Source organism: Ostrinia nubilalis, chromosome 21 (genome assembly GCF_963855985.1).
Source record: "Ostrinia nubilalis chromosome 21, ilOstNubi1.1, whole genome shotgun sequence".
Lineage (NCBI taxonomy): Eukaryota > Metazoa > Arthropoda > Insecta > Lepidoptera > Crambidae > Ostrinia > Ostrinia nubilalis.
The window spans coordinates 3,713,433-3,739,645 of NC_087108.1; the positions used below are offsets into that span (position 1 = coordinate 3,713,433).

At 39.2% G+C, this 26,213-nt stretch overlaps 1 protein-coding gene across 1 annotated transcript; it reads left to right on the forward strand.

Moving 5' to 3' along the window:
* Window positions 1-140: 140 nt before the first annotated feature.
* LOC135082133 (TBC1 domain family member whacked) lies at window positions 141-25,401 on the forward strand. The gene is made up of 7 exons (XM_063976882.1): window positions 141-626; window positions 12,241-12,362; window positions 15,721-15,913; window positions 20,562-20,745; window positions 21,621-21,815; window positions 23,660-23,892; window positions 24,952-25,401. Exons 1-7 carry the CDS (start codon window positions 490-492, stop codon window positions 24,959-24,961), a joined length of 1,074 nt encoding a protein of 357 aa, XP_063832952.1. The 5' UTR covers window positions 141-489; the 3' UTR covers window positions 24,962-25,401.
* Window positions 25,402-26,213: the final 812 nt, after the last annotated feature.

Here is a 26,213-nt window from a genome sequence, read left to right on the forward strand (position 1 = left end):
TATTTGAACGATTGGATGGATATGATGGCGGAAGTGGAAAATATAATTCGAGAATACCAACCCGATGAATATTATAAATCAATTGAATAGTTTAAATAGATTTAATTGAAAGCTACAAAAGGGGTGTACAACACTAGAAAAAATGACGTATGTTGTTCTTTACTTGGCCACCCACACGTCGAATTTAGTTTTGATAAGAAATTATTTGTTTTAGTAATTCCTAGCACGTTCTCCTACCATATTCAGTGTCTCTGGTTATGTGGCGGTCTTCGCAGTATGTGTGTAACCTACATTTCTTCGTGCCAGTTGTTTTGTGAAGTTGCATTGGACTGTTTTGTATCGTGGACGGGCGTGAACGCGCGGAACAGTTACATGTTTTGTAATTAATGCGTCCGCCCACCAGTCTCTGTGGTCGTGCTATCGGCGTTCGTGGGTGTGCGTGATGTTACAGGCCAGAAGGTAGTAGGTGATTTGGGTACTGTGATCGCAATGTCTTTGCAAAAGAGTGTGAAAAGTGTTGGTGGTGATCGGTCGGAGCAGGCTGACACTACGTCAATATGCTCCTCAGTGACAACACAGCCAGACAGGCATGGATTCTTCGGAGGTGCTCAATACAGTCCAGAACCGTAAGTCAATGTTTACATACCATTTTCAAGCTAAACATTGCTGTAAACAAGAGTGTTCATAACAGGCCTTGTTTGGAGTACCAGTGGTTTTATTACACTGTGTTTGCTCATATGTTTTCCTAATTTATTCAATGCGAGTTTAGTTCCTACTTGTTGAGTAAGTTGTGTTTCATGGAATTAAGATAGCTTAATAACCATGTGAAGCTAGAAAAGATGCTTCTTTTCATTGAACGTTTAAATGGTCTCCAATGTATTAAATAATATAGCCAATCATGCTGCCACCATCCCACTGCCTATCAAATCTATTTCTTGGTGCTTAAATTAATTTGGCAAGATGCATGTTTTCACAGCAAAATAAAAGCAAAATAATCCGCTAATATTAGTAAAGTACCTAAATTATGATGAAAAGGAAACTGAAATCATTAATTGATTACTCAAATTATCACTGAAATGTCCGATCAATAACTTGGTGTTATTTTGTAAATAATTATTATAATCCATTGAACTGTGCTTAGATCATCTTTGGTTCCCGCAACCTAAAAACTTACCAACTTCCCTAGAAAAAGAAACTAAAATTATTATAGCTAATATTATACTATGATCTGCTGTTACCTGTTATAGAGAATTGAACAACTTGTTCAAATAATGTTAGTTTTTATGAATGTACAATGTAGCACCTTTGCAACAATGATTTCATCAGTCAGATATGTGCGTGAAATTACAGATAAGGTGCTGTTGCATGTCTTATTGTTTTCTACAAGCTATTAGCTTCTGGTAATGGCTCATAGTGAGTAGGAAACGTAGGCATGTTCCGAATAAAGTTATAGCAAGTAATTAACCTTGAATTATAGTGGAAAACTCAATTAAACATTGCCAACTGTGAATGTCTAATGTGTACATTATCTATATCTATGTAAACTTAGTTTTAACACAATGAAAGTATAGCTGTAATGAAGAATATATATTTTACCCCTTTGTAAACTATAGTGCTGTATCACACCATTATAAAAACATACACAACATAGGTACCATTTATTGGGACATCAAAGTATGTTCATACAAACTTTTATCTACCTATTATAACCTTTTACAAATGTAAATACTTACTTTGATTCTACTTTAACTAATCTGTAATATTATTATGTGTATAATGTTATGTATCCTAGAGACATAACAATCAACAAGGTAATGACAGCATACTTTAAAAACAATAAACTACTACACGCTGACGATGCTTACGAGTACTTATTACTTACATCATTAATTACCTTTCTAGAGCTAATATGTAACACAAAAATTGATTTTATACATTCAATTATCCAGTTTTTGATTATACAAACCATTTAAAATACAACATTTACATTAGTCTGGTTGATTAAGTCTTCACTGAACACGTAACAGGTGTTTAAACAGTTTCTAGTTTGTCTTCCACTGTTGAATGCAAAATAACCTGTGATAGAAAGACAGAAAGCAATGTGTAAGCAATGACCTTACTGTATACTGAACTGTTAATGTTTTATCAAAATAATTGAATGGTTTTCCTTCCCTTTATCCCATAATAATCTCAACCGAAATTAAATTCACAATTAAATTAATCCTTGCTCAATATAGTATACCTTCTGCATTTTTTGCGCGTGAAGTTATTTGCGTGCTCAAATCATACTTAGAAACCTATTGTATGGTTTTTCTTGCAGGCTCATTTCCCTAATTTTTAGTGCCGTCATTGCTTTCGGGTCTAAACTAGGCTGACCTCTCTCATACCATTTAACTACGCTCAGTCGCGACCTTGCACCTATAAATTAGTTAGCAATCGCGTAGAGGACCTCTGCTTTGACTACTAAATGTAAGGACTCTTATGAAATACGCCACGCAGTTCACAGGACTCTAATAAAGTATACCTACCTATATCATAAAATAACCATGCTCTTTGCTTTTGCTCATGTCTCAGCTATGCTGGTGAAAGTCCCATCAAAATCGGTCCAGGTCTTTCGCAGTACCTACAATACCTACGTTAGTTAAGGTGGATGAGTCATGGTCAGATTAGCAAAACAGTCTATTAACTTTGCAAGACGTGTCATGTTATGTGGGGCGAAGTCGCCCGATGTCGATGTAACAAGTAACAACAATTTCAATAGACGACACGTGTTTTTTGTCATGTCCCCTTGTGAACCAGTCCCCCTACTAGACAAACGTTCGTAACCGTTTAAACTTTTACGCCCGTATTCCCAAACGATGCTTGCTTAAGTGACGCAGCAAATCGAACGCACAGCGTTGAATAGAGCTCTGTGATTGGTTCATGTGTCACCCTGTGCGTCCACCGTGAGACCTCATAGTAATGTTTGTGAATACGAGCGTTAACTCTGAATTCGTTACGCTTTTTTCTACGTTACTACTTTGATCCGTGAAGCGATTTAATCTGTCACTTTGTCTAGGGGAGTAGACTTATCATATCGTAAATCTAGAGATAACTCGTCTTAACCGTAAGGTAACAATTGAAAGAGGGAAAACGGAACTGTGCGATTTCCTAACTTCCCAGGCGCATGTCGTAACAGCTCGTTATCATTCCTTCAATGTTTTTGCAGCACTTAAGAAAGGAAACGTCTAACAGCTAGTTGGAGTATGGAGGTCAATTTTGATTTTCAAATGTTACCACAAGATCTCATTTTACTGAAGATACGATTGCCTCATTTGCGGATTTAAAATTGCTATTTCATTTAGGCTAATTTATTTATGACTAGCATTGGATTACGCGCGTATATCGGTCTGACATTATCGTGATCTCGATTAAAAAGCTTGTGTCTTAGCAAGAGCTCAAAGAGAGAGAATTTACCCTTGTCTCATCATCATTTAGGTCTCCACTGCAGGAGCGATAGTGCTCAGTGCGACAGTCTCTAATTTTCCAGTGGGTAATGGAGAATTTGCCCTACACAGTCATCTCATTTTCTCGTTTTAGGTATTTATTGGTTATCATTGAAATTAGTGTTTCCTTCCAGGCATCCAATATAGAGGATTTGGTCTACAAACTCCTCATTCTCATTTTCTCATCATATTTGGACATCGTTGAATATTTGGACCACCTTTCCAGGCATTTTGTTGTCTTTACTTTATCACGATATAAAAACTGGAGCAAGATTAAAATATCAGACAAGACGAGATAACTAGACGTATTCGCTTATAAATATTCATTTTATACCGATATAAAAGTCCATTAAGAGAAACAACACAAGATTTACACTAAATAAATACGAGAGCTGTTATTTTCCGCGTCAGTTGATAGAAAATTCTCGCTTGATTTTTCTATATGGTTTGTTTTTGACTGTGAGTTCTACCTGGGGCTAAGAGTTATCTTGGACTTACCAAGCAATTCAATTAAAGCATAGGAAAGCATTTTTAAATAGAAATGACTAATAATCCCGTTAACCCCTCGTGGCAAGCTAAATATGCTTGTGTTACGCGTGGGTTCATCATAATCGAATCGGGGATCGAACCCGCGTTCCTCGGATCGCGAGTCAGCCCGTCCGACACCTTCACCGTTCGGCTATCGTCGCTTCAGCTATAATATTAGAAGTTTCATATCTTTCATTGTTCATAGCATAAATCATCGAAAGAATTACTCATTTCCAGTTTGCTCAGCTGCCACCGTTACAAAGGTTCGAGTTTCGCGTTAATTTTTACAGATGCCATAGTCTGGATGTATGGCGTTGCAATACCTAACGTTAGTTATGAGTCACGGGTGTCGAAATATTGTTATGTCTGCTTCTTAGGGTTACCATCCGTACATTCTGTTGGATTCTGGCTGATTCTTGTGCCTCTTAAAGTTCATCTTCAAATTCTCATCATCACTCTTGAAATGAGAATGTGAAGTAACTCATCTCGAACACTGTTGACAATTATAATATCCTTATGACAGTAGTGGATTCTCCACAATATTCCAGCAGTCGAGGATCGATTTAGCGTTCTCTCCATTCGCCAATTTGATGGCTAATTCGTTGGCTAACTTCAAGAATTTTTGAATTTTAGAGAATATCCGGAATTTCATCAGGACTGCGCAAAATTTGGTCACCCCATGTCCGTTGCATACTGGCCAATTTATTGGTAGTTTCTGGCTGATTTATGTGCCAGCGATTGTTCTGGCAGATTTACGTGGTCATTGATTCGGGCCTGTGTTATGAAAATAAGACGATTGACCCACTTCGTCCAGGTATTCCATATTACGCGTCGAGCTAGACTTTATTGTCAACTTAACAACAGAAAAAGAAGTTAAATAAATTCTGTCACAGAAAATTATCGCGCTATACGCTATCGTTATGCACAAAAAGCACATGAATTTTACAGAAAATTCTGAAATTTTTTCGGATCTTTACTTGGAAAACGGTTGGTTTTCCATACATTTTTAAATGTAAAGATTCACATTCGCCTCTATAATACCTAATAATATGGATAACATGCAACATTTAATTTATTTAGAACAATACAATAAGGAAATGTTGTCACACTGTTATACATATGTATTAATGTTTGTAATAATGACAAGATGGCAACACCACTCGCATTTGATGTTGCAAAATTCTTTTTTTTACGTTTGTAATAGCTAGAGCAGTGAACCACACAATTCGGCGATAGCATATCAGCAAGGTCGGTTGGAGTGCGATTGAATGCATCGCTCTTATTTCGAGGGGCATAAGGGCGATTTGAAGGTCAGCATGTTACATTGATCTGCTGTTGTGTAGCTCTAGGAAATTCGGAACATGTTAAATATCCTACATTTTATTAACCTATGTTAATATATTTACCAATACATATGCCATTGAGTGGTTCCCATAGAAAAAGCTTACTTAGTTTGACACACACAAATACAAGCTATTTGGGAAGTGCCTTGGAAAGGGAATAAATAAGTAACTACAGAATTTGAATTTGACTTTGGGAACCTAAGGACTTTGACAAAATGTACAAAATTGTTAACGCCCGCCGTACTCACAAACATTACTATGAGGTATCACAGTGCACGTGAACGCACAGGGTGACATACGAACAAATCACAGAGCTCTATTCAACGCTGTGTGTTCGATTTTCTACTTCACTTAAGCAAGAATCGTTTGTGAATATGGTTAAATGCAGTAGCCTGAAAAAGGAGTAAATGTCAGTTTGTTGTTTACAACAGTGTCGCACATGTCTTTGGCAGACCATTCCATTGAAATTGCCAAGAGCCATTTTGTTGTTTATTACATCTAATGATCATAATTAATTACTGTGGAAATTTGTTAACAAATGAGGCCACATCTTAAAGGCACACGAGAAATGAAATTATGTCTGGTTGGAGGCATGGAATATGGATTAGTCATTCATAACACTATTACTCGTACGTGCTCATTTCCACCTATGTCATAATGTTACATTGTCAACATACTTAAAATATTATTTAATGTTCTGTTACAGAATTTGACAGGCTACAATAGCTATAAGATAACAGATACATATATGTATTGCAAATAATATAAATGCTCGTGTCCATTGTCTAGGCGGGATTCGAATCCTAACCATAACTAACCCATGGACCAAGTAGTCTGATTAATAAAATATTTGTATTCGGAAAAGTAGCTAGCCTAGTATTCTGAACCGCCGTGGTAAGACCACCTGCTTCAGACCCAGAGGTCCCGGGTTCGATTCCCAGTGGGGGCAGATCTTTCTGTTTGGTTTGTTACTACTTCCAATAGTGCTTGTTCTAAGTCCTCCTGGATAGCTACCGTCATCTTACCTTAATTCTGTGACCATAACAACATTGATAAAATCATTGTTGTGTTCCGGCAGTTTGAGCTAAGATAGCCAGTTCCTCTGTGGTTGAGGATTCTGAGTGAAGCTCGCTTCCACTTTCGACCTGATTGTCACTTTCCATCAGATGAGATGCAGGCCATGAGCTTTCATGTCGTGGATAAGAAATATGTATTGAAAGAAAAGCCTCTGATTGGTCCAAACATTGAAAATATGCCATTTAAAAAGACCACCTGACCATATGGCGTTAATTTAGTCAAAATAACAAAACAATGAACATTTAAATTCAGGCCTCATTGCTTTAGTTCTAGTCACATTAATAATACCGCTTTCCTAACAATATACTTAAATATGACTGCAAGAAACATTAAACTGTCAGACAGTTGAGAAATGTTACTTTATATTATATTCAACACGCAAAGTGTTTGGTCAACTTTTAAATTAATGCATTGAACTTACTGCCGTTATAAGTACCGTTTGTGCATGCATTAATCTAAATCTTACACAATATAATAGGAGTAACTAGAACTCCTATGTGGTATTAAGATATTTGTAAGATTTTTAAAGAGACTCCATCCTTATGAAAGTCTTGTTTTACCTTTAAAAGACTGCCTGGGACACTTCCCAGGCAGTCTTTTAAAGGTAAAACTAAGTCTCACTAGACTTTAACAACATCCTCCTTCCTGCCCTCATTCTCTACTGGACAAAAAAGGTATATTATACTGATTCTTGTCATGAGCTCCCCTGGCTTACCTGGAAGTCTTTAAATAGACTTCGGACGCAGGTTGGCCGTAGTAAGGATGGCTTAAACATGGCGTGCAGGTGCGGTTTTGTTCCCCAGTCGATGAAGCACCTGATGTCGTACCCTGAGTGCCCAAGCAACTGCACTCAGGAGGATTTGATGAGTGCTGCTGACAACGCCACTCTTGTGGCGGACTTTTGGGCTGACACTGTGTAGGTTTGTTGTCGACACGAAAAGAAGAAGAATACTGATTCTTTACCATTGCACCATCGTATATTCGTTTCTAGTGCTGTCCACTGAGGGACAAAGGTTCATCCCTCAAGGATTTCTACAACGGCCGGTCCTGCGCTGCCCGCATCCAGGTGCTTCCAGCGATTTGTTTCTTCCTTCTACGGTTATTGGGCAGACTGCAAAAGAGTGGAATTCTCTTCCGTCGTCTGTCTTCCCACTCTTAATTAAAACTGGCTGTCTAGTGACAAGACATACCTAGACTGTTAACTTTATTGTAGAACCTGTGGCACAAATCGAGTGAATTCAACATTTTACCACTCAGTGACTAGACCACGTAAACCATAAAAAACCTCGCAAAAAAGTGCAATATTATTACCTAACCACTAAAATAGTCTGCAGATTGGTGACTAAGTTTAGCTTTTACTTTCTGGAGACAGCCATTTTAAAATTCTCCACGGATTTTTGTCTTTATTGACATTCTAAAAGTGTGCCAAATTGAAAGTGTCAGACATTCCGCCAGCTGGTGTCTGCAAACATTTTATATGGTCTTAATTACACATTCTATTCAGTGGAAGTTAATTAATGTGATTTCACTTGCTTGCTGATACTAATTACTTATTAATTACATGGTTTTTGTTGACTTTATACCATTTGCATGTCGGAAGAGGCCGGTCAGTGTATGTATGCGATATGATTATTACGAATAGTGAATACAATCAAATACTGCACCTATAGAATCTGCTACGGGACTATTCCCAACTCTCGTTCCCACCACTGCAACTCCTGTGTAGCCTGGATCTACAGCTGGACCGCAATAAAAACCCAACCAGTGAAGGTCAAGTTTGTCCCGGGGGAAAGTTAAACTGTCATTGGACCCGCAACGAAATTAATCAGAAGAACATAGGAGTTTATACTATAGGATCTGATACTAAAGTGCAACAGCTTAGGTGCCATATTACTTATCACTTCTGAAGATGCATGCGAAAGAATTCCTTCTGATTGTTTCTTTCGCCTAACCAGATTAATCATTTAAGTGACAATACCGTTTATCATAAAAAAACTTGAAGGAATGAAATAGGGGATTCACGTTTACATTAGGGCACCCATCATTATGATGGGATCATCTCATGAAGGACATGAAAATTCATATGATACCTATTCATTATGCTTTTAATAAAAAATTAAGGTGGTATAAGAGACTAGCTAGACTTGGCGACTATGTTTTGAATTAGATATAGACTGTGAAGGACCAATTCTACGCGAGCGAACTCTCGACCATAAACTAAACTGGCTAAGGTTCACAAATCTAAAAATAGAACATCAAAACATTGATTAAAGTTGTTCATGTAACAACACACCTAATCAACAATTCGGTTGCGACATCCTCCGTGGGAGGCGTAGCGTACTGCTTGTAGGAGGCGGACGGCTCGTATAGTAGGCACTTGTGTGGTTGTAGGGCTGCCATTTGTCCGGTTTTTCTTGTCCGAAGGCTGTTCGGAAAGCTTTTGACACAATTTGACAGCGTCGCAAATATTGACACAAAAGTTACAAAATTGTTTTTTTTGTTAGGGTTCATAAATACATAAAAGTGCAAACATTTTGAAGTTATCGTCCAGCGTTGCGTCGACAAATTAGGTAGCCCTATGTATGCTATTTTCATCTTATTTATTGACTACGATTATAATTGTTTGTGTATGTGTATACTTACAGATAATTTTAGGCATTTTCTCTGAATCTGTTATCTGAACTTCAGAAGCTTAATCAACTGGCTTGATTGATTGTCTTGTGAAAAATATGTTTTTATTTATGCACTGAAAATCATGTCGAGCAGTCCTTGAACCATGCCATGTCAGTTGCCTATGCTATGGCGGCTCACAAAGTTAAGTTACCTTGTAACCTCAATTGTTTCTGCCCACATAAAGGATTACTTTGCCATTATGATTGCTCTAAACTCTAACGCCCGCATTCACAAACATTACTGTGAGGTCTCACAGTGCGCGGAACGCACAGGGTGACACACGAACCAATCACAGAGCTCTATTCAATGCTGTGCGTTCGATTTTCTGCTTCACTTGAGCGATGCTCGTTTCTGAATAAGGGCGTAAGAATCAACCAGGCACATTATGCTCATCATTGATGATATAGATGCTATTTTCCAGCAAAAATGGACAGGCTGACGACAGCACATAAAGCTAAACCCTGTGGCTTCTTATGCCATCGTAATGCTGACTATTTTGCAGCAAAAAAATATAGTCTGTAAATGTGCTGACGATTGTAAAATTCTTCGGTCTTTTTCTACATATTGAGAGTATTTTTGTCTGCTCATCTTGGAAGTCCGCTTCCATCTGTCGATCTATGAAGGATGTGAATTCCGGCGTTGTTTTTCTACCGGTCGTTGAGTTATTAATAGAATATGAAGTTTACGGATCGCTGGGCACAATTGCACAATTACTAACAAGTTTTGTAATAAGCAAAAACAAACGAATATAGATTTAAAAGTAATTTAAAATATTGGTGTTATAATTTTTAAACTACAAAACGGAATTGAGTCATCTTTGGCAATTTGTGGGATTATTTCAACGTGTATAAGATTTCTCAATTACAAAAACTTCTTAATAACAAAAAATTCTTGCCAAATGTTGGTCTCGAAGCGCTGGTAGGGTAAAAAGATTATGAGACATGTAGAGGCTCCTTAAGAGCATATGACGATTTGTAAGAACTATTTATTAGTCTAAACAAATAAAGAAATTTTGACTTTGACTTTAATAAGGAAGATACGTTATTCCCATACATTTTTACGAAGAATTAGACTTTTATGATTAGAGACTTTTGCTGGTAGCAAAAAGTCTCTAATCGTAAAAGTCTAATTCGCAATATCAATAGCTACTGAACTATACCATGTAAATGCCAATACAACGTTATAATGAGCGTATAAATTATAAAGTTACACCACGTTTAATTGTTTCCCATTTATTAACGTAACACCGATCACATTCACTGCTTCACAATTTCACCTGAGAGGTTTCTCACGGTGTTTTCCTCCTTGCTATTCCACAAAAACACTTTCTTTGCAGTTAGCGTCACTCAGAAGTCAGAAGTGAGTACCAGGTGCGAAGAAAAAAACTTTGATAGGAAAGGAAATCGATCGTCGATGAAACGGCGGACGTGGTTGCATATTTATAGAAATGGGATGGGCGTCTTACAAGTTACTAATGGAACTTTAACAATGACAGACTTTGATGCTTTCTCAACTAGCTTTTATCCATAAACGAAGATTTAATAAAAAGTGGCCCAAATCAGCCTGTATGATATTCTCTTATCTAATAACTTGGCAACAACATCTCAGATACATTTGTCAGATTCCTTTTTCGTCAGAATAGATTAGGCTGCTTTTTTTCTGATGAAAACTGACTTTTGGTCAGATTCCGCTTTCGTCAGAATAAAAATGTCTATAGGCATTTTAAGTTGAACTGCATTACCAATTATAGTGCATTACACGGATTTTTGGAATCATTCATGAAACACATGACACGGCAATTTTAATTGAGTATAAGAGCTTTAATTTCAGGGCTTCTTCTTGGACAGGGCTTCTTGTTTTATCAAAAACTATAAAGTAACTCATGTATTGTGGTAACTCAGACCACATTCTCCCGATGAAGAAAAGTGAACGCATCATCTAATCAGAATCTACAACGTGCTACAATGACTCAACATCGAGTTAATTGTCTCCGAATCAGGCGGTGAATGACCTAATTTTTTATCGCAACACGATTCCGACGTGTTTATCAACAAGCAGACAAACAGTTTATGTGATAAGAGCTAGAAATAAGGTTATAATACCTAGGTATCGTGGTTTATAATTAGGAATAATACATAGGTATTGATGTCGCACAGGAAAATTGATGGCCTCATTTCAATACGAAATTTCAGGAAATTTCAATAGTGTATGTGCCTACTCTATTTCTGTCGATTGTCAGAGTGGTTTCAAGCCCAATCTGAATCCGTCAAAATACGGGATTTGAAAAACTAGAGAAATCAGATCTAGTGCGTAAACTAAGAACTACCACTTAGAAGTTAGATCTATGACCACCAATAACTGTGTTTTCATAGATTTGGATCGAACGTAGTCGAAATCGCTCCAACAAAGAAAGTTTCAGAAAAATTTGAATGGACAAAAAATACAACTGCAAATAACCTTTCATTTCATTCGTAAAAGATTCACGTCGATCGAACTGTCAGTCATGCTGAAGCGTGATAAAAAGGGGCGAAAAGGCGCAGGTGCGTCCTAATTTGCCGGAAAACAAGCATTTTTAAAAGCTAAAACGTGTACGGTTTTAACCTGTCAGTTCTAATGTCTAATGTGTGAATTTTACATTAAAAACGGTTCCAAAAATTAAATAATTATTAAGGATTTCGTGAGCATTTGGAAAGAAGTTACGTCTTGAAATTATTACTTAATTATTTACCTAATCCTTAATGCGAGCTTAGGCGATTATCACACTGCGCCGCGCTCCGCCGCGGAGCGCGTGATTTTCATACAAAAAATCACGCGCGCGGACGCGTTGTCAGTGTGAAGTGCCGCGCGTGTTTTCTATACAAACTGAGGTACTTGCATACAATGATTAAATCTGTCGCCCCGCGCTCCGCGGCGGAGCGCGGCGCAGTATGATAACCACCTTAATCTGAAAATAAAAAGCAAAAACGCATTAACCATTATGTATTGTTTTTTTTTGCTTTGGTATTCCGAATAAACTAAAATAAAAAATGTAAAAAATGCGGACAAGTTATCCTTTGCACCATGATGCTTTTTTAATCATTAGACGACACAAGATTAAAATTTGGTCTTTAATAAGTAATTTACGATTGTTCCAGAAAAAGGACTGTATCGCCGAGTACGATACTAAAGCGGGAACAGAAGTGGCTGCGCATGCTCAATAACTGGGAGGCGTTTATGAGCAAAAACTACAAGAAAGTCCGCGAGAGGTGTAGGAAAGGTAAGGGAAATTCAACCGTATTGTAGAACCTTCAAGGTCCAGTTGAGTATGTTTTTGGACTTCATCATCATCAAGGTGTGTAGTCTCCACTGCAGGAGCACGACCCTCTTTTGTTTTCCCAACGCTGACCAGACAGGTTGGGGATAGGGTTGCCAGGTCCAAAAACATAAACCCGGACTCGGTGCTTAATTTGGCCGGACATGAATGGATATTCTGTGGCTCGACTTTCGACTGGGACGGCAGCCACATAAAAAGCCTACCTAACAAAAGCCGGACAGCCCGAACAAGATAATATTTACCCGGACAAGCGCGTAAAAGCCAAACATGTCCGGCTAAAGCCACCAGGCAACCCTAGTGGATACCTGATGTTCCTATATTTCTCCCTTAGTCACCTTTTACGACATTCACGGGAAGAGTGGAAATGGTCCTTCTACTTTGCCAGAACCGCACGATTTATGTTTGAATTTAGTGTCAGTATAATTTGCATTTTCATCCAGCAAGATACGAGAATTTCATTTAGACGGCCACGTATCTTTGTGGTTTGTATGCCGAAGGGAAATCCCGCATAGTTTAAAAATGCACAAGCATATTAAACGCTGAGTCACATGCATTTTTGAGATGACCAATAGCCCAGTTTTGGAATTGGACTTGATTCTAACGTCGCTAGTTTGATCTCCGTCGATTGTTGAACTATTGTGGTGAACCCAGTTTTAACACAAGCATATTATTATAATTTAGCTTACCTGCAAGCCTAGGATGTAGGTGGGTGTTTCTCTGCTATTTGGAAAATCGTCCATACAAGACTGTCCTGAAGTAATTTTATTAAATATTGAGAAATTTTGCTAACGAAATTCAGGGCAATAGTAATTTAAATACATATCTAAAAAAAGCCCACACATTTTCCCCTTAGTTTTTGAGTTATTGGCGATTTTTCGCAAAATTGCGACAGGGGACTGTTGCAACCACCCAGGGGAATGTATTATGGACAAAAACAATTAGTATTTTTCTTTGAGTAAACAACTCTTTATTTTTCTTTGCCATTATAAAAATATGTAAGTTTTTGAAACAAAAAATATTATTATTAAAACAAATATTACTAATTTATAATGACTTTTCTTAAGCCTAATAACAGTAGCATTAAACTTAACGAACAATTAAGTTTTAAGACTTAAATTGTATGACACTAAAGTCAGTCTTTATAATAATCAAAAATGTAGTATCCTGCCTTTTAAAACAGAACCAAAAAAAATACAAAAAGTAATAAACAAAAAACATTATTACTGCTAATTTTTGTTTTTTGACCCCGTTTCTGGTGAATGTAATATTGAAACGCTATTCTTGTTATTTCGTGTTGGGTCAGATGATCTTAAAGGCGCCTGATGTTCTTCTGCGAAATCTTCTGAATCAGATGTAGGTATTTTCCCTTCCGAAATTATTTGTTCATTATCATCATCATCATTTCAGCCATAGGACGTCCACTGCTGAACATAGGCCTCCATGTTGATCGATTCGTAGCGGCCTGCGTCCAGCGCCTTCCTACTACCTTTATAATGTCGTCGGTCCACCTTGTGTACCGTAAAACGCAGCGTGGGACGTCCACGCGTCCTCCACTACAGAACCTTGCTACCGATGGGCCATCAGTTCTGCGTACTATGTGCCTTCCTATTGCCACTTCAGCTTGCTAATCCGTCGGGCTATGTCACCGACTTTAGTTCGTTTACGGATCTCCTCATTTCTGATTCGATCTCGTAAAGAAACACAAATTATTTGTTATGTCTTCATGACTTTCTTTTTTGCACGAAACTTAGCACAGTGCTCCCTCCAAACCTTTTTTACAGCCTCACGACAACTCATATCTTTACCTGATTTTATTTAAGGGTAACGTTTCAAGTCGATGATATCATAATTGCACAGCTATACGTTTTTGTTCTAGAAATTCTTCTCATGTTTCGCGTAGCTTCTTTTTCGGTGAAATTTAGAGATAATACCTACTAAAAAGACGTTATTTTAGTGGTCAAAACATAGGAAAACAGTAGTATGAACAGTCCCCTGTGGTATGAACAGTACCCTGTGCTATGAAATGACAGGGGAATGTTCGCCAGGGGAATGTTATTTTTACGTGAATACTTCATAAAACAATATCATTTAAAAACATTAAAATAAACGCAACTTATGTGGCTACATACTAGAAGATTAATTAATTTAAACAAATTGTCGTTATTAAAACTCTTAAAATAGTAAAAAAAAGGCTCACCAGGGGAATGTTTTCACTGACGGCCAAGACGCGTGGTTCACCAGATGACGCAGTAGTAGCATTAAACAAAATAGCGGCTGCCCACTAGCTACACAACTGAACAACCTTAACACCTATTGCTTTCCGTTTCGCGATCTAAGTGCTTTGCGCCAAAACTAAATATGACTTTAAACCGGTTTTAAAATTTTAACAGGGGAATTGTTTTAATAACTTGAGGACAGCATTCTCAGAAGGATATTTTGATTAAAATTATATTGTAAACATTGTTTGTGATGTATTAAGATGCTAACTGTATTTGGATATTTTTTATTCAAATATCAACAGCAATATAATAAACATTTGTAACAATATGTGTAATTCTGGAAAAGGGACGTACCAGGGGACTGTGATTTGAGACGTTTGAGGTTATTTATTCGAATATTCCATGATTAAATTACTAAATATGCTATGTCATGCTAAGAATACCTAATTATATGTCGGTATTGATACAAAAACCTGAGAAATTTTAAGGTTTACTACATAAATTTAGCTTGGGACAGCGATTTTCCATTTAGTGGAGAAATGCCCAGGTACGTCACGATAAAAGTCACAATTAGAAAGAGCGTCACAAATGACGCAATAAATATTGGCATTATATTTTTACCTTGTACATAATTTTTAACCATAAACTTCTACATTAATTAATCTATATTTTACTAGCGGCCGCCCGCGACTTCGTACGCGTGGATCCCGTTTTACCCCCTTCATCTATCTTACGCGGTTTAGATTTTTTCATACTAATGTTTTTTCCCGCTAACTCCCGTTCCCGTGGGAATTTTGCAATATCCTGTTGTAACTAAGCTTTAAGTTTACTAAGGTACCTGCATTCCAAATTTCAAGCGTCTAACTTAAGCGGTTTAGATTTTTCATACAAAAGGATTTTCCCGCTAATTCCCGTTCCCGTGGGAATTTCGGGAATTCCTTTCTTAGTGCACCTCTACGGTACCTAAGCTACGTCCCTTCCAAATTTCAAGTGCCTACGTTTAGCCGTTTTGGCTGTGCGTTGATATGTCAGTCAGTCAGTTTCTCCTTTTATACACAAATTAATCTACATCTTCTTTCCAGGTATTCCAGCATCAGTCCGACCAAAAGCGTGGCTCTACCTATGCGGTGGCCAGCTACTTCTGGAGAAGCACCCGAACGAATACGAGGAGCTGCTGCAGGCGCCTGGGGACCCCAAGTGCATGGACGACATCAGGAAGGACCTGCACAGACAGTTCCCATACCACGAGATGTTCATCAGGGAAGAGGGGGTTGGGTGAGTGTTGATTTGGAGGTTTTGAAGCAGTCGAGATTAGGTCTTGGTGTCAATATAGTGTCCGACATTGGTAGAGATGGGTTTCCACCTGAGAAAAAACCTACATGTGTTAAAATAAATACCCGTTTCATTCCACCCAGGGGTGATTATAGCGGGTAAAATCAAATTATTTCCAGCCAGCTTAAACTAAAACGTCAACATTTGATGATATTTCAGTCCACTTTCACATAATCTCAGATTAAACCTTCATTTCAATATAGTGTCCGACATTGAATCTTTTGTCAATCAATATAGTGTGTGACATTAATCCTAAGGTCAATATAGTGTGCGACATTGAATCTTTTGTCAATCAATATAGTGTGTGACATTAAATCTTATGTGAACTTAAAATCGCGTCTTGAGGTAGAAAAGCAATAAAAAATTGCAATCAGAAGATTGGAGACTCGTTTTCCTCAAAGTCACCAAATGTTTTTCTTGCTTGGTTTTTATCATTTGTTTAATGAGACTACATATTTGTAAGTAGTCTAAGTAACTAGGTACCTACTATTAAATTAAAAGGCATTGATTGATTATAAAGTATGAGTTGGTTGGACTGAGAGTATAAAATGTGGCAATATTCTCGATAGCCAAACATTATGTGACATGTAGCATTAAATATCAATGAATCATTTGAAATATGTGGAATCCTATTTGTTCACTATATTTGCTTTAGCGTTATCAAACACTTGTCAAATTGAATGAGAATGTACACACGGCCCATCAAGGTGTCACAATTCAACTGCGAAAGTAACTCTTATTCTGTTAGCAATTGGGTTGACATTTAGAACTATGTGGTGGATAAAACCAGTGTCGATTACCTACCAAATCAATTGGACGTAATGTATCAATTCGTCAGAGTAAATAAATTACTTCCTGCAAGTCAAAGTTGAGGTTAATGATGGTGTCCATTTACAGATGTCATTGTTCTTTGACACTACAGGAAACGTACTTTGTCACTTGAGGATGTCAAATTTTCAAGGACATTTTGGTTAGTCCTACTGATAGAACATCGGACAAAAACATAGTCGGTGTACTACCAGTAGGACAACGGGCAATAAAGGAAACTTCCTTTTGGGTTTTCTGGTCTTGTTAGGACTGATTTCCACCAAAGGAGACGAAAGGCGTTATATGTAACTAATAGAATTTCGCTATTTGTGCGTCTCGTCTCCGCTTAACCTCAGTAGAAATAGTGGCTCTGACGCAGAATGTGCACTTCGCAAAATGAGCATTTCGCAAAATGCGCACTTTTCCATACTAATATTACACAAAAATATCTTCAGCCTTTACATTTGTGTAGAAAAAATTGCGAAGTGCACATTCTGCGTCAGACCCGAAATAGTTGAGTACAGTACTGCTCGGCTACGCTAGCTATGTCGCCTGTCTCCGCTTTGGTAGAAAACGGCCTTAACCATTTTATATTTTTGGTCATTCGGTTATACATTGGACTCTTTTGATTCGGAGGTCCTACGGGGCTACTCCGAAACGCTGTTTACCTACGTAGCTTCGGGTCTATCTGTCACCGTCGCTCGCGCTGACATCTCGCTCTGTGTGAGAGGGATGGGAACATTCGAAACTTAAAAAAAAATTAAAAAACATTTATTCAGTATCTTTGAAGTTAACGTATTGTTGCAAGTGGCTGGGGTCTCCTTTTAAGTATAATACCTGCGTTAGGAGGCCCCGCACTTTCTTAAAGTTACAAAGATACATGTTGAACAAGCCACAAAAACTCACAAGTACGTATTTCATAATAAGGTATTTTTTTCAAAAGTAAGGCTAAGTGTAACTTTTAGGATAACGTTTTTCGGAGTAACCCCTTTGGGTTCAATTTCCATATGAAGTATAGAAATTAAAAGTATTTTTTTGCTTGCTTAAGAAGCGTATAATGCTTGATTGATGCGATTGAGTAATATCACTCGATAAAAGCAGAAAAAAATATTAGTTTTAATAGTAATAAACAAAATAATATAATCAATAATATTCTGCGATACAGGAAATTTATAACCGTTAATTGTAATTATTATGATTATACGAATGAAATTTAATAAACGAATTGCATTTTTTATTTTATTCTTCAAACTACTGGTAGGTTGTTAAGTTATATTAATTTACTTAATTAATAAGAACATTAGCAAACACTTTTGACAGCAAAAATGATAATGGTAAAAATAATTATATAAATATTTTAGCGTTTTTTTTAGTACAAATGAATTTGTCTGACTACAAGACAAGAATTCCATGGAATGTCTGACATCCTTTGCTCAGACACAAATGATGATGACGTCACATTGATGACGTAAAACGACACAATTTGAATCCATTTTAGCATTCTTGTCCAGACTACCAGTTTTTGCTATTACAGTCAAAATATGCGGTTTCATAATTAATTAGGCAAATCTCTTCAAGCTACAGTTGCCTAATAGACTTACATAATGAGCATTTAACATTGTTTGTGTGATAAGTTAAGACTTGCATATTTTTACTCTAGTTCCTTATTTATTTAGAATTAAAAACATCAATAAAGTTAGAATACAGAACAATGAGGAATTACCAGTTTTATTAAGCACGAAATAACATATTTCCGACTATCACGTTAATTGATTTTTTATTCAAACTTGCTGCAACATGTGATTTTAAATTTGGATACGTCTGGGATACGAACCCGGACCTCGGATCGTGTAGGCTCATTCTCTAACCATAAGCCAAGGCGCAGACCACCGATTTTTAGTTGGCCGATAGTTGGGCCCGATTTTAATTTGTACCAAATCGAAGTAATGTGCGCACTTTCATACATCTCCGTACTGATTAACAGCCCGACCCAACTATCGGCCAACTAAAAGTTGGTGGTCTGCGCCTGTAGGCTTACTTTGACTAAAGCCTGGTCCGTCGCACAGCGACAGCAATATAATTACGCGCGAGCGATAAGGATGGGTAGCTTGGGGTCATTGGACAAAATTCTACGTGCTCACGGACCAGGCTTTACTAATAAATTCAATGAAAATGTTATTGAACACTCTGTTTCCTTATGACGAAACTGTGCGTCAACAAACTACCTGGTTTTAATGGCTTGCATACAAAATACATAAAAAAACTTTCACATTTTTAACGCGAACTCTATTAGGTACCTCTGATTTTCAAGACTATGCATAATACTGCATTGGCGTTATTTGATCTCGTAACAGCAGATGCGAGTAGGGTTGCCAGGTCCAAAAACACAAAAGCCGGACTCTATGTTTCATTTGGCCGGACATTTTACATCCTGAGGCATGCGCTTCGTATTATTCTGTGGCTTGACTTTCGCCTGGCGCGGCAGCCAAATAAAAAGCCGGATAGGCCGGACAAGACCGTAAAAAGCCAAACATGTCCGTCTAAAGCCGGACACCTGGCAACCCTAGATACGAGTTGCATCGAATCACGCCAGAGCCAAATGATAATGTGATGAGCACTAGCCATCCTACTAATATTATAAATGCGAAAGTTTGTATGGATGTCTGGATGTGAACTTGTTTGTTACTCTTTCACGCAAAAACTACTGAACGGATTTTTATGAAACTTTACAGTATTATTGTTTAAATGCAAGAACATTAAAAAAAATTAAGTACCATTGTATTTTTGTATTAAATTCCCAAATTCATGTGTATTATGTGATATTGTGCTGTGTACTATCCCTAAATAAATAAATACATTTTCTGTCCTTTTAATAGGTGCGATTTGCAACAAAAATATTTATTGTACAATAAAATGAAACAAACAACACTAAACTACTTTATTGTCACGTATTAGTGGGCGTAGTCGGCATCAAATAACGCCTGATAAGCGATGATTCCCTGATTCATATTAACTTTGCTGTTATGACGTCATTCACCTGATGACTGTCAATCCGAAAGATTGCGGTCAGTAATGCGTCATTTAGTGGCCCTTTGGAAATCCTACGTAAAGGGAAGTCCCAAATCGTAAAATTCAAAACGTTTAGTTTATAATATGAATAGTATTCGAAACTTTTTGTAGATGGATTCACGTAAAACTATTGACTGATTTTGCTGAAACTACAAGCTAAAAGCTTATGAAATTAAGCTAATAAATCGACATCAGAAGATTATGTATAGGTATTCCTTATTGCTATGACAAAAGCAAGGAAAAGGAAGCGCCAGACTAAACATGTTTTCAACTTAAGTTAATAATAAGTACAGTTGCCTCAGCTCAGCATCACCTTTTTTTGTAATATCGCACCTAAGGCCTGTCATACACGGAACCCCTTGAGCAGTCGTACAGTCACGACGAAATTTTACTGTGCTGCCAACCGCCCGAAGCTGTCACAACTGCTCCAGAGCTTCAGGGTATAATACTGTAATTTGATATTGCAGTCGCAGCTTGAAGTTGTCCGTCTATGGCGGGCCTAGATGAAAATTCCGACCATATTATAATTGAAAAAGGTTCAGTGTGTCTGTCTGTGTGTAATTTATGCCCGTTTTCACCATCAATCCCTAATTTTTAAGTTACCCCTATGATGGTCACTTAAAAATTAGGGATTGATGGTGAAAACGAGCATTAGTCTAAACCTTAATCAGTCACCTTACAAGTTAAATAATCAGCTGCTTTTTCTGTTTTCCAGTCAGCAAGAGCTGTTCTCAGTGCTGAAAGCGTATTCGGTGCTGAACCCGAAGGTGGGATACTTCCAGGCGCAGGCGCCGGTGGCGGCCTTCCTGCTGATGCACATGCCGGCTGTCCAGGCCTTCTGGTGCCTCGTCAGCATCAGCGACAAGTACCTGAGCGGGTACTATAACCCAGGGCTCGAGGTATGTGAACTATTTATCTTATTTTATTATCTTTGTACATATTTATCTATCAATTTCTGATTCCTCGTCAGCATCAGCTATAAGTAAAGCTCGAGGTGTGTGATTTATTTTATTTAATTTAGAGTTAGTTAAACGATAGAGCTTAGAATGGATCTATTTCTGGCTAAGCGTCATTACTGTCCTAATTGAGACGTCAGCTATGATGCAGCACTTTATAAAAAAATATTGTCAAATCGAGATCGATTTCGAATCGAGAGCAATGAGGGCTATCGTTTTTATACTTAACAGTTGGCACCCCTGGCGATTGACAGGACCTTACCCTACAGTGGCGCCATCTTGATGAGTGCAAATGCGATAGTCCTCCTACCACTTTCGCGCTCACCAGTTGGTGCCACTGTCTTCGCTACTAGCAAGTGACAGGACCTTACTCTACAGTGGCGCTAACTGGTGAGCGCTAAAACGATAGCCCTCATTCGGCAGTTAATAAAAAATATCTATGAAGAGAAAAAGAAAATTTTCTGACAAACCTCATTATTTTTTCTCGTATCCAATTGCTTGAGGTAGATTGCACACTATGCCTGACGCACTGACAGAACCACATTTGTTAGGTCAGCTAGTTACCCGTCAGTAAGTCAGCGTGTTAAGTTTCAACCACACTAACTCGTGCAGATCGCCATCGCCGGCCGATCATAGGGAAATGACAGGTCGCGTGAACTGTCATAGGTCACGCGTCCTTTTATCGCGCCGGAGATGGCGATCTGCACGCGTTGGTGTAGTTGAAGCTTTATCTAGAAGTTGTGCTATCCCCAGGTGCTCCAAGAAATCTGCCAGGTCAGCAAATATGCCGTGTCATCTAGTATTTTTCTTATCCCCAGGTGCTCCAACGCGACGGTGACATCCTCCACGCGTTGCTCCGGCGCACAGCGCCAGCGGTTCACCGGCACCTGACCAAGCACAAAGTGGAGCCGGTGCTATACGCGACCGAGTGGTTTCTGTGCGCGCTCACCAGGACGCTGCCCTGGGACAGCCTGCTGAGGGTCTGGGATTGCTTCCTGTGTGAAGGGGTTAAGGTAAGACGTAGTTCTAATATCCCACAGGAGCTTAGGTGACGACCAACTGGAAAAACTGTTCTGCGTGATCAGAAAGCTTATCTGGGACAGCCTGATGCAGGTCTGGGATGCTGCAACAATGGAGTAATAAAGAGAACATCCTGAAAGAGTCAAGGTAGGGACCAGATGGAGTCTTTGACTGCTTCCTGTGCGAGGGGGTCAAGGTAAGAAAGATCCTAGTAGACATATCTGCCACAAAGATACAACTGTTCTATTATCCCAAAGGAGTCTAGGTAGCGACCAAGACACACAGTTCTGCGTTCACCAGGATAATGCCCTGGGGCAGCCTGCTACGAGTCTGGGATTGCTTCTTGGTCAAGGAAAAGACCTAGTAGACATAGCTGTTCTAATATCCTAAAGGAGTCAAGGTAGCGACTAACAAGACAAATAGTACTCCAGGAAGATGATCTGGGACGATCCTTCTGCGGATCTGGGGTTCTTATGTGAGGAGCTCAAGTTAATTGGCCGCAGCCCACCGGCACCTGACCAAGCACAAAGTGGAGCCGGTGCTGTACGCGACCGAGTGGTTCCTGTGCGCGCTCACCAGGACGCTGCCCTGGGACAGCCTGCTGAGGGTCTGGGATTGCTTCCTGTGTGAAGGGGTCAAGGTAAGAACTGGATACAAAACAACTGTTCTTATGTGTGTGTTACTCCCAAGGAGCCAAGTAGCGACTTACTGGACATATAGTTCTGGACTTACCAGGAAGCCGCCCAGCGGGTTTACTCCGGAAAACGGTATCTGAAGTTTCGAATGTTGCCATCCCTTTCACGCAAATCGAGATGCGAGCATGAGCGACGGTGCAAATACTCCGAAACTACTTAAACAGCATTTCGGAATAGTCCTGCTGGGATAGCCCGTTGCGGGTCTGGGGTTGATTCTTATGTGAAGGGGTCAAGGAAAAAACTTATTAGACATAGCTGTTCTAATATCTTAAAGGAGTCAAGGTAGCGACCAACTAGTTCTGCGCTGTCTAGAAAGATGGACAGCCTTCTACGGGTCTGGGACTGCTTTTTGTGCGAGGGGTCGAAGGTAACTGGCCAAGTGCCACCTGACCAAGCATAAAGTGGAGCCGGTGCTGTACGCGATCGAGTGGTTTTTGTGCGCGCTCACCAGGACGCTGCCCTGGGACAGCCTGCTGAGGGTCTGGGACTGCTTCCTTTGTGAAGGGGTGAAGGTAAGGACCTAGTTAGTAGATATAGCTGGCCTTAGATCTTAAGAGTTAGGTACTTCCAAAGACTTCTATGTACCACTATGGGTGTGCTCCCTATGTGAGGGAGTCTAGGTAGCGACCAGCTGGACAATAGTTTTGCTCTGATCAGGATACTGCCCTGGGACAGCCTGCTAAGGGTCTGGGACTGCTTCTTGTGTGAGGGAGTCAAGGTAAGACCTGGTAGATATTTATTTATATATTTATAACTGTTCTAACATCCCAAAGGAATCAATTAGATAAATAGTTCTGCTCTAACCCAGGCTGCCTTGGGACAGCTTACAGCAAGGTAACGACCAACTGAAGATTTCTTCAATATTCCATATTCATATGTTTTATTAATGTACAGTTAGTACGGAAAGATTTTTTATTAAGCTTAGCGTATGAACTTGGTAAAACCTGAGGGACGAACCTCATTACAATATTGATCTACCGTTATTCAAAGCGGTTCAAATCCCATGGCAACTATACATATGGGTAAATGGGTTGACACGCTTTTAGACAGACAATCAGTAGAGGCTTCATTATAGCTTCTGTACTCTTCGTGTACGGAATCCCATGCAATAAATAAAATAAAATAATGAAAATTCTTCCCAGGTGCTGTTCAAAGCTGCACTAGTAATCCTGGCTGGTGCATTAGGCCCGGCCAAGGTCCGCAAGCGAGCCCACGGCCTCTGCGAGAGCCTCGAGGTGCTTCGCCACCCGCCCGAGGCAGTCCTGGCTGAGGAGTACCTCATGTACCACATGCAGCGCCTCAACCTCACTGAGGAAGACTTCGAGTTTGAGCACCAGCGCCAGACCGCGCGCCGCAGAGCACTACCCAGTAGAAGGTAAGCCCTGGGTCTGCTCTAGTTATTTCTACTATTAGCATGTTCGGAGGACTGCATCATGCAGGGTCTCACTTCACTGGAGAATGAGCACCAGCGACAGTAGAAGCCTTACCTAATCGAAGGTAAACCCTGGGCTAGTTCTCTCTATTATTAACAAGTCCTGAGGAGTGCCTCCACCTCATCCAGGTCATAGTTCGAGCACTTACACTCTGCCTAGTAGGAGGTGAGTTCTTTTGGTCTATTTGTATCTCCTGAGGCCACATGCAGCGTCTAAACCTCACTGGAGAGGATGCACCAGCCCCAATTTTATCTTTCGAGTTCGAGCACCAGCTCTAAACCACGCTTTCACGCACAGGCTCTTGCTGTGCTCCGCTCTAGAGCCTCTAGGAGTCTTGGCTGAGGAGTACCTCATGTACCACATGCAGCGCCTCAACCTCACTGAGGACTTCGAGTTTGAGCATCAGCGCCAGACCGCGTGCCGCAGAGCCCTACCCAGTAGAAGGTGAGAATTATCTATTTATCTTCTCTAGTGCCTGAGAAATTATGCATTTTACCTCTGCGGAGGATGCAGCAGCCCCAATTTTGTCCTAGATACCTTACAAGTTCGAGCACCGGAGATAGACTGCTGATTGCCATGCAAGAGGTAAGCTCTGGAGCTGCCCTAGTTCTCTCTACTGTTAGAATGTCCCGAGAATTGCCTCATGCAGAATCTGAACCACACTAGTAGTTCGATCACCAGCTTCAAGTAGTAAGGTGGTCAGAAACCAGTCATTTTTTCTCACCAATACATTTTTTTTACTAATTGAAACCCAGCTAGAAGAACAAATCTTACTAGGAAGGCATGTTGAACAGTTCAGATTTTTTTCAAAAGTTTTTGTTTTAGCGATTATTAATATGTAATAATGGATTATTTATTAGCGTTTGTAACGTATGAGAGTTTAGGCAAACGAAACAATGCTATGACGTAATTACTACACCACAATAACAACCAATTTATCATGCTTTTACCCTAAATTTTACCGCTTTATGTAATCTAACTTATATTAATTTTATTTCCAGTGGCAGCTGATTCAGCGACTGCTCGTACAAGCGTTATTCGAAGAATAACGCCAGAGACATATTCCACACTCTCTGAGTACGTGCAAAAATGACTGCCGAGCTATTGTGTACCTTAAGTGCTTTGTGATACGGATGTGCGGACGCCGTGCGGACCAGACCAAACGATACGACTGACGAAGTTTAGTGTTAAAAGTAAACGCGAATTTCTTCTACGACGAGACTCAAAATTGCACCTTAATGACATACAGTCAGCGTCAGATAGTTCGAGACGCCCAAAGTGGCCAAAAATTTGATAACACCTTATTCCAATTGTAACAAAGACGTGTTGCGAACTTATTGCCTACTTTGGGTGTCACGAATTATTTGACGCTAACTGTACAATTTTTTATTTTTTATTAGATTATTAAATCCAGCACCTTATTTCAATCTTATTCTGTTAGAATTTGAATGATAGATTTAAAATAAAAATTTCCCGCTTTATTTTTTCAATTGCTTTTATCTCTTTCGCTCTTCGAGCATGTGTATAGGATAGGGAGAGAACCATCCGTCAGTAGAAGCGATTCGTGTTATAGTGAGGAGATTATTGTGTATAAAATTGTCTTAGGAAAGACGTTTCCATATCACAGTGATGAGGACATTGATATAAATACGTAAAATTCAATAAACAACTATAGAAAAGTGTTCTAAATTCAGTAGATTGTGAAACGAAAATTTGTGATACCGTTACTAGAAACTATAGTTCAGAGTGATCTAAAATTCCAATAGTGTGGACTAAGCCTAGGGGCAGACCACCGATTTTTAGTTGACCGATAGTTGGGTCGGGCTGTTGATCAGTATGGAGATGTATGAAAGTGCGCACATTACACCGATTTGGTATCGGCCGATTCTTCATACAAATTAGAATCGGGCCCAACTAAGGCCCAGAACAGACGGTAAAACGCAACTGCAACGACACTGCAACTTTCTGATCATTCTGATGAATGAAACTGAAACTGAAAGTTTCAAACTGGTCGCGTCATGTGTGGTCTCTCAACGGACGCTATGGCAGAAACTTAGATGCAACTCAAAAGTAACTAGCAGTTGCAGTTTCGTTGCAGTTGCGTTTCACCGTCTGTTCTGGGCCTAAAAGTCGGTGGTCTGCGCCTAGGCTAAAGGTGTGTTATATGAGTTGTTGGCGCGACTGTACCGTGGGATGCACAACATAGTATTATACTTTAATGCCTTGTGTTAAAGTTCAAATTATTACTAGTTCTCAATCTGCT